The following is a 9,790-nucleotide window of genomic DNA, read 5'->3' as shown; positions in this document are numbered from 1 at the left end:
TCACCGCATCCTAGCTCAGCCTCCTGATTGGCTGCGGTTGGGTCAGGTGAGCACACTGAGCCAATCAGTTCTGACTGATGGGGCCAGTCACATGGTTTGAACCTGACCCTGGAGGCAGAGGCAGTTTCACTTGGAAGGGACTGAGGGAGAGTCAAACTGCACGGATTGGCACCCCTGGTCCAGGGCACCCAGGGGAGGGGATGGAGATGGCACCACCCTTGGGTCCCTCCAGAGCTGCTGGGAGCCTGGGTCTGGTGCCAGGGGAGATTTACCGCCTAGAATTAGAGCCCGGAGCTCACATCTCCCATAAGACCCGAGTCCCCGGATTCCCCGTCTCCCTCTGCTATTGGGTGAGCTTTAGACCAAGAAGCGAGAAACCTTCTCCCGTCTATCACCCGCTGGTTATTGGGCTCACAGAGCAGCTGTGCCCTCTGACTCAGAGGTAGCCTGGGCGCAAGGCCAGCATGGATCCTTCCGGAACCCTCGCATGGAGGCTGACATTTGAGCCTGGGAATCTGAGCAAGGCGCTCTTTGGCAGCAAGTAGAAGTCATTCTCTTTGTTCTTCAACCTTCTGATGGCACCAAGCTTCCTCCCAGCCTGGTGTCTGTGCACCGAGGGGATCGAGGGCCCCCCGCCCCACTTTCTCATGCCTGGGAAGGTACAGTCCAGGGGAGGGGACGCCCCCAGTTCTCCAGTCTGGGTGTTAGGGGCTGTGCTGCCCACCATGGAGAGTGGCCATTCAGTAGGGCCACTGGTGGCAGAGGCCTGGAGAGGAAGTAGAGGGCATGTGGCCCCGCCCCTTTTGGGACCGCACCCAGGGCACACTAGGTACTAGCGGAGGGATACTCTGAGGAGGATAAGTTTCATGAAATAATTTTATTTTTAGAGAAATTTTAGGTTTAGAGAGAAATTGAGAGGAAGGTACAGAGATTTCCCATATGCCCCCTGCCCCCCACTCACCCAGAGCCTCCCCCATTATCAACTTCCCTCTCCCCAGCCTGTATTTTTGTTGTACGTGAGGAACCCATATCGGCACATCATTACAACCCACAGACCTTAGTGTAGCCCAAGAGTCACTCTTGGTGTGGTGCATTCTATGCATCTGGACACATTAGAATGACATGTGTCCATCATTACAGTGTCACACAGCAGTTTCACTCATTTCAATATTCAACCAGGGGCAGCTTGAGCCATGGCAAGTTGGGCTCGGGAAGATGATTTAATTCCATGTGGGAGTCACTGATGGGTGAGGACTTCACCTTTGAGTTAAAAAAGAAAAAGAAGCCCGGTGGCTCAGTGGTTGAGGGTCGAACAGGAGGTCACAGTTTGATTCCCGATCGGCACATATGCCCGGGTTGCGGCTCAATCCTGGTATGGGAGGTGCAGGAGGCAGTCGATCAATGATCCTCTCTCATCACTGATGTTTCTATCTCTCCTTCTCCCTTCCTCTCTGAAAAAAAAATGTGAAAGAAAAACACAACGTCTAAAAGGTGGGCTGACTGAAGGAGGTAGGAGGTACGGGAAAGATGCTGGGAGATGTTTATGCCTCATCAGGGGATTCAAGGACCAGAGGTGGGACTGCACGGGAGGTAATTGTGTGTTCCTTTTTGCACCATGACAGTAAATGAGTGATGTCTGCTGACCACAGCGGTCAACTACAGAGAACAAGTAGACAGTCCATTGAGCACCTACTCCAGGCCGGCCAGGGGCTGGGATCCTCCACCCACCACCTTCTCTGATCTTCTTAGAGTGGATCCCGGGCCCCAGCTCGGAGAGGAAGGGACTGAGGCTCTGAGAGTCCAGAGCTTTCCCAAAGTCACACGGACAGAAAAGGCTGGCTTCCCCCACAGGTGCCCCGGTGCTTCTGTTCTGGTTTACGTGCCACAGAGGCAGCAGAATTCCTCCCTGGAGGGGACATAGGTTTACGTATGAATTCTTCAGTCTTGGCACAGTCGGTCCATCCTTTAGCCAGGAAGAGAGGGACCGTGAGAGACAGAAGGACAGGTTTCCCGAGAGCTTGGGTCAGGGAACAGGACTGCGCGAGGTCTTCTCTACCGCGGCTCCTGATGCGGGGTTTTGTGCCCCTTCAGGCTGTCACTGGCGTTGGGATCGGTTGCTTGACAAAGCAATGGTGGCACCAATCGCAGCTATGGCTCCAGCGCCCGCAGTTACTCCGGTCCGGATGTTTTCTACCTGAAAGGGAGCAGCCGAGGTTCACAGTCCACAGCCAGTCCAGGCAGGTTCTCCCTCCGCCAAAGGGGCTGGAGGCCACACTCATGCTCCCACCTTCCCTGGGGGCCTGGCCTCTCGGAGATGCTGGCCTTGTCCCAACAACCCTTCCCTGGGAAGCCGAAGGTGTGACCACTTGTCAGTGCTGCGCTTGACTGGATGTGTCCTGACAACTGGCAGGGTGGACGGATGGAATCCTGTGTGAGCCTCCTGGGTGGGCCACTTGGTCCTGATGGAGGTGGTAGGGGAGGGGCCTTCCTGCCTGGGCTCCTGGGGCCAGAGCTCTGGGGTGAAAGTGGGAATGGCTCTGTGTTCAGGGATCTCCCTGGGCTCCAGCTCTGCAGAGGGAGGTGGTGGCAGAGCTGAGGGGGACGATGGGAAACCATGGCCTCAGGGATCACTGTGCTCTGTGTACTGTTCCCAAGTGCAGCCTGGAAACTTCTATCTCCACCCCCACCTCGGCCTGAACTCCAGACTCACACGTCCACTGCTACTGAGCAGGTCCACACAGATGTCTAACCGGTCACCTCAACTCCCCACATGAGCATCAAATCCTTAATATCTCTCCCAAAACTCCTCCTCATTCCCCTCCATCCAGGCTGCCCAGCACCCACACACAGGGGCTGTGAGCCCTGGAGGTGCTGTGGTTTGGCAGAAAGAGCCGGGACCACTGGGGATGGAATCCTGTTTGTGCCTCTTACTGTGTGTTTGTGACAATGAACTCAGAAGAGGGCAAGGGGATGGGTTAAAGCTCTGCCCAGAACTTCCATAACATGTTCTTGAGCTCTTACACCGGCCACAGACCTGAGCATCTCTTGCCCGAAGGTTCTCTAGGGCCTTAGGACACCTGTCATGGTGCAGGGCTGACCCAGAATTTCCCTGACAGCACACAGGGCATTAGGAGCTGCCTTTAGGGTGGGTTTTAGAGGCAAAAAATCCCAAAGGGATAGAGGAGCCCAGAGCCCTAGAGGTCCCCCAAACATCCCCTCCTCTTGCACATGGGGAAACTGAGGCCAGAGAGGAAGTGCCCTGTCCAAAGACCCTGAGTGGATTAAAAGCAGATGTGAGATTAGTTCTCAAACATCCTGACTCCCAGCCAACAAGACCCTGAGAGCTCCCTTTTGAATTATTCAGGGTAATTCTTGTCACCCCCACTGCAAGTAGACCTCCAGAAGGGAGAGAGCCCCTGAAGAGAGGGCCTTACCTGCCGGCTGCGGGCCTTGCCGTATCTCAGATCGGTGACAAAGTGCTCACAGTTCCTGTTCATAACACTGTACTCCAACTCCTTACCGACCATCTCCTCCGCAGACCTGATAATCTTGTTCACGGGCAGTGGTGAGTGCTCATGGTCTAAGTGGTTGTTGACCCAATAGCGGCAGCCCCCCACCACATCACTCAGGAGCTCCCTTTTCACCACACCTCTGCTGCTCAGCACAGAGAAGAGGCTGGAGGAGCCAGCCCCGGGGTACTCATCTGGAATCAGACACAAGAGTATCAGCAACTGCAGGGGAGGCCTGGGAGGGGAGAGGTCACAAGGCAGGGAGGAAGGGCCAGGGGGTCACACTATTGAGCTCTGGTGTCTGTCCCTTCACCAATGTGATTGGAGGATTCCATCATTTTGCTCTTTTCCTTAACGAGCTGTGAATAATCAATGTTAATCAATGTTGTGATGGTCAGTGGCTGCCACTGTGTTCCATTACATGAATGGACATTATATGAATTTACGGTAGTAAACTGTATTTCTTCATCTTTGCACTTGCGTGTTTCAGAAAGAGATCAAAGTAGTTGTGGTCCCACTGGGTTTCAGACTCTGCTGTGCAAATTTCATACATTCCCTCATTATTCTCCTTTTGAACTTCATGGTAAACACTCTCATGTCCGTTCAACAACCGATATTGGACCTGAGGCATCATGGGCCTTTTCTGGCCCAGCTCTGGCCACATGGAGAGGCCACACAGCGCTTCCAGCTGGTGGCGTCCGATCCATTGAGCCTGGAGCCCGGGATTTGCTCTCTAAGAGGAGGGAACTAGAGAGCACGCTAACCAGCAGGCTCCTTTATGTGTGAGTCTCGAGGCTGATGCTGCACTTAGCACCGCCCTGGAGGAAGCACTACCTGCACACTCACACACAAGCAGGACCCGCTGCTCACACTCACGCTCCCTGTTCCAAGCCTCCTAAGTGTCGTCTGGATTAGGGGGTTTCGCTTACTATTTGCCATCAATGCTGACAGTTTTCAGCTCTGTCAGTGTAGGTGACAGCGCATAGAAACCTGCTCAGTCACAAGGAGATTCTTGTGATCATGAGAAGTTTCTGTCCAGCGAGAACGCAAACGCTTGCTGTCCGAGGTGTGGGTGCCACTGCTCTGCAGGGCACCAGCCCCTGTGCCTCCCAGTCCGCGGTCTCCTCCCAGCACCTTCCTTTCATGGACGAAACACACGTCTGGGCCCTGCCTTCTCCTCTGACTGCCTGTCATCCTGCTTCTGCTCTCCCTGCGTTACATCAAGGGTCCAGGCGCTCGTGTGCGTGTGTGTGAGACTCTCTGGGAGGTGTGACCTGGGAGAGCTGCTCCGTGGAGGGTGTTCAGAAAGCCCTCTCAGGTTGCCCTGTTCTGTGACATCCTCTGAGCACAGGACACAGCCTGAGAGGCAGTCCCTCCATGAGAGCGGGACACCCAGACACGCTGCTGGTTTAGAGAAATCTGTCTGCTCGCCTAGCTAACGGGTCTGAGCTGGAGAGCATTTAATGCGGGTGCAGCCGGGCTTCCCTGGGGCCCACGGACCTCTTTTCCTGCTGAGTCAGGACCCAAGGGACCACTGAGATGCCCCCAAGGGACACGGATGTACAGTGAGCACACGCACCGCCCAGGGAGAACCCAGCGAGGGTTCCAGGTGGCATTTGGCTTTGAATTGTTCTCATGAGGCCCATGTTCGGCAAATGCAGCTCACGAGCCACATGCGGCTCTTTGGCTCTTCCACAGAATACCACGGCCTGGGCGAGTCTATTTTGAAGAAGTGGCGTCAGAAGAAGTTTAAGTTTAAAAAATTTGTCTCTCAAAAGAAATTTCAATAGTTGTACTGTTGATATTTGGCTCTGTTGACTAATGAGTTTGCCGACCATTGCATTAGGCTAATAAATCTTTGGTAAATCCTACTTTCAACCCCCTTACCTGGGGGAGCCAGGTGGATCACATAACCTTTTCCCACATAGAGGGCCCAGTGGGAGTAGCCGATGTGGGAAATCTCAATCAGGTCTCCAGGCTTGGGCACTTCACGAAACTGCAAGAGAACAGCGGGAAGGGGAGAGATTTCAGGGAGCTGCAGAGGGCCGGCTGGGAGGAGCTGGGCAGGGGAGTCCACGCGGATGTTCATCGCCTGGTGAGCGTGTGGAGGGCACTCTGGCCCCTGTGAGGCCCTCAGCCTCTGGCGCTTTCAGAGCATGCCCTTGGGGAACTGGAAGCCTGGAATCTGGTTGCCCCGAGGGAGGGAAGCCTGGAAACATGACCTTGTGCTTTGGGAGAGTGAAGAATTGTCCAGAGAGTGTAATGCATGTGTGTCTGTGTTTTTTGCACATGTATGTTGTATGTGGTGCGTGTATATGCCCACACATGAGGATGCCGACGAGCATATGTGGGTGTATTGTGCACCTGTCCGGAGTGTGATGACATGATTGCTTGTGTGCAAAGCCCCTTCGTGGAGGCTGGGACCCAGGCTCATCCCCAGCCACATGGGGCAGGTGAGTCTGAGCCTCTGCCTCACACACTGCCCGCAGGTGTTCACATGCCTCTTGCCTAGGCTGAGCATGGCCCCCACAGGCTCCCCCTCACACTCTGCCCCTGCAGCCCCGGTGCACCCGCCCTCAGAGGTGCCGACCTGAGGGACAGAACTGACAGCCTAGTGAGGGGACTGAGCTTTGAGGAGGCCCTAGTGGGGCTGCCCCTCTTCCAGAGCTGGGAGGGGGGCGGGGGGCAGACGGGGCTCACACACTCAGGCAGCAGGCTCTGCTGGCACTCTCCCCACCATGACGGCCACCCTCCAAGCCCACGGGAGGAAGCAGCACCCCTTGCTCAGCTGGGGAAACTGAGGATCAGAGAGGGAGAGGGACTTGCCCGGGGACACTCAGCTGGCAGTGGCTGCGCTGGGTCTTCTCTGTCCCGTCTCCTCCTGTCCCTTTCCTCCCTCCCTCCCTGCCTCACCACCTCCTCCCTCTCCTCAGTGCCCCCCCAGGGCACCACAGCACCTGATCAGAGAATTTTTCAGCTTTTCTTTGTCTCTGTGTCTGACCTCAGCGAATGAGAAACCTCCTGCAGCCTCACCCCGGGCGGCCCAACCTGAGGCCAGGGCTCAGCTTCCCTTTTGCCCATTCCATGCCGGTACCCAGCAGCCCACGCTCACCCAGAACACGTCTCCTGATTCACCTCCTCGTCCATCTCCCGCCCGTGACTCAGCTCAGGGCACCAGGTCCCGATTTTGTGACCCCACAGTTTCCTGACAAGGTTCCCTGCCTCCTGTCCCTTCACCTCCACAGCCAGTCCCCCAGGGCCCCTCATTGTCCTTCCCAAATGTCCCATCTGTCCATGACCCTCCTCTGGCCTCAAGGCACAGGCATGCCCCTGGGCAGCCACAGCCCCTCCTGACCCTTCCCCACCCTCCTGGCCCCTGCTGTCCTCGCCCCCCCCCCCCACCCTGGGCTGGCTGAAGGCCTTGCCTTCCCCTCCCCACAGCTCCCTCTGGCCTCTGCTCCTCTGCACCCAGCTTTTCTCTGCCCCCAGCCTCTGCTCCATGCCCACTCCTCCTCTCCTCCCCCCAGACAGACATCTACTCTGAGGAGCTGCCCTGAAGGCCCAGCCTGGCTCAGCTGCCATACTCAGGGTCCCCAGCCCCCGGGACTTCCACCTCTCCCCACGGGATCTTGCTCTGCTGCGGACCCTGTGCCTGTCCCACCCCCACTGGGCTTTGAGCTCCATCAGGGGGATCCTGTGTGCTCGGCCCTCCCTCCCTGCATCTCCTGGGTCGTGAGAGGGGGCTGGTTTGGAACAGGAGGGAAGGACCTGTGGGAGCAGGAGGGCTGGAGGGCCCGGGACCAGGGCTCAGGCCTGGCAGGCCCAGAGGTGGTGTCCATCTGGGGGAGAACAAGGGCATTTCTCACTCTGAAGCAAAATGATGACTTAAGGGGAGGCCTGGGCACTGTCCCAGGAGCAGGGCAGTGAGCTGGCGCCTGGTCTGGGGAGGCAGCGGTTCCCAGGAGCAGTGAAGCAGGTGGGCTGAGCTCTGGAATGTGCAGGAACCTTCCCGGAATCACCCTAATTCCCGTAAGAGCCCAGCCCAGCTGCCTGCTTTTCTGCTGCACACCACGTGCTGGGCCCGCCCCTCCCGGATCCTGTGTGAGTCTGGATACCAGGGCTAATGGGGATGGGGGAGCTGTCCTCGTTGGACGCTGAGAACCGAATGCGTGGCATCCAGCAGAGGAATCATGGGACAAGTAGAAAGCAACATATTTCTAAATAACCCCTGTGAGCACCAATCCTGAAGCCCTGAAAAAAGTGTTCAGTTGGGGTAAGTAAATGAATATACACAATAAACACACACCGGTAAACACCCACGGCACGCAGTCCAGCCGCAGTGAAAGGGAAATGTGAATGCTCACGTTGGAGACGAGGAAATCTCCAGTTAATACTCCAGCTCCCGTCTCAGCAAACAGGAACGGGAAGGCTACAACAATGGCAAGAGCAAGGAAGGAAGGAACAGGGCGCAGAAACCAGGGAAATGGAAAACACAGAAAGAGTAGAGAAAATCGAACACACAAAAGCTGGATCTTTGAAAACATCGATTATGTCCACAAACGTTTTGAAAGATTACAAAGGAAGAGAGAAGATACGGATGACCAGGATTGGAACAGAAGCGGGGCTGTTCCTTCAGGACCTGCGGGCATCGGAGGCGCACAGGGAATCCTGGGCAGAGCGTCACACACTTAACATTCTGGTGAAATGGACCAATTTCTGAAAAAGCACAACGTACACTCTCAACCAGACACGGAAACCTCACCTCTCTTCACGGTCTTTCAGTGCAAAGAAGTGCTCACGTGCTGGCCAGACCCACAGCGGAGGCCGTGAGGGGGACCAGGCAGGGAGGTGGGCGAGCGCCAGGCCCACAGCCAGGCCACCAGGGGGGCAGCGGCAGGAGAGGCGAGACCGCGGCTGCAGGACCCCCTGAGCACGTGGAAGCTGGACACGGGCCTCAGAGGCGGAGTCCATGCCCAGCAGCTGCAGCCGGGCCTGCGAGGGGCAGGCACCACCCCATGGGGCGCTCTGCCCACACTCATGGCCTCTGGGCTGGCACCATGAGGCCCTCACCCTGAGCAGGAGGGCGTGAGCGGAGGGGAGGGCAGGCCATGGCGCTCTGTGCTGCTCAGACGCCTTTAGGGGTGAAACTCACTTGGAAACAGGGAGGACGCAGCCCGGAACCCATTCTCCTTCCTGGCCGGAGGAGCCATGGCCGTTGGACCCGCGAGTCCGGAGGCTGTGTGGCCCAGGGAAGCGGGAGCCGGGGTCATGGGGTCATGCTGGGAAAGGGGGGCCTTCCTGCGCCCCTGCACACAGTGCTTCCTGATGGAGGGAGGGAGGGAGGGGCTCTGCCAGGTCCTCACTCTGGCTGCGCTTCCCTCCCACCTGCAGGGCTGCTCCCCCTCCTGCTCCCCTGAGGCCTGAGAGCTGGGCAGGCCTCCCTGTGGCCTCCAGCAAAGCTGTGCGTGACAGTGACAGCAGGAAGGAGGGGTGAGTGCAGCTTAGGTGCTGGTTGCCTGGCCAATAGCCACCTCCCCTGCCCGCTCCAGCTCTACACGCACACGCACACGCACACGCACACGCGCACACGCACACGCACCGCACGCACATGCACAACACACACACCTTCTCCGGGGCGCGCACAGCCCTGCCCTTCATTGGGCAGCACCGGCCCCTCCACAGACCTGGCTGAGGCCCCAGTGGCTGAGCCCCCCAGGGGAGCCCCTGCCCCGTTGCCCACGATGGGTTTGCATGGAAACGGGACGCAGCCCTGGACAGGGAAGGGGAGACAAGGCCGCAGGAGGCTGTGGGAGGGGCTTTCCCTGCTCAGAGGAGACCAGGGAATGAAAAGCACCTCTTACTGCCCTTGGACAGGGCCAGGTGTGGCTGTGCCCAGGAGGCTGTGCGACCATAGCGACCATCCAGCAGACGCGGGACCAGCAGGATGGAAGAGCCTGGGCCCAGGTGCCTGGGGAGCTGCGGGACTGAGCCTGTGCCCTGCCTCCGCCTCCTGCTCCAGGGACAGCGGACAGCCAGGCTGGGGAGGCCGCTCTCAGGGAAGCTCTGCTCTCCCACCCACATGCACCCCATGCCAATGAGCCCTGGGATCCCAAGGTCCAGGCACCCGCCTGCTGAGGCCTTCCCGGGGGGTCCCGCCCTGAAGGCTGCCCGGGGCTCCTGTCCTCCGTGGGGTGGGTATAAGATAAGGGCCCACCGGGGCCGGGGGCTGACAGCTGGGCCTCATGCACCCCGTCCTCAGTGGGAGCACGTGTCCCGGGCAG

At 58.0% G+C, this 9,790-nt stretch overlaps 1 protein-coding gene across 1 annotated transcript; it reads right to left on the bottom strand.

The window, feature by feature from the left end:
• Window positions 1–2,095: 2,095 nt before the first annotated feature.
• LOC308233797 (phospholipase A and acyltransferase 4-like) lies at window positions 2,096–8,719 on the bottom strand (the record flags this gene model as incomplete). The annotated part of the gene is made up of 5 exons (XM_080640750.1): window positions 2,096–2,194; window positions 3,435–3,703; window positions 5,397–5,505; window positions 7,874–7,938; window positions 8,662–8,719. The coding sequence occupies 5 exons, from the start codon at window positions 8,717–8,719 to the stop codon at window positions 2,096–2,098; spliced, it is 600 nt and encodes a 199-aa protein (XP_080496876.1).
• Between the last annotated feature and the right edge of the window lie 1,071 nt (window positions 8,720–9,790).

The sequence above is a fragment of the Plecotus auritus genome (assembly GCF_963455305.1).
Source record: "Plecotus auritus genome assembly, chromosome: 9".
Lineage (NCBI taxonomy): Eukaryota > Metazoa > Chordata > Mammalia > Chiroptera > Vespertilionidae > Plecotus > Plecotus auritus.
The sequence above is the reverse complement of the archived record's forward strand: the minus strand, read 5'-3'. Positions and strand labels throughout refer to the sequence as shown.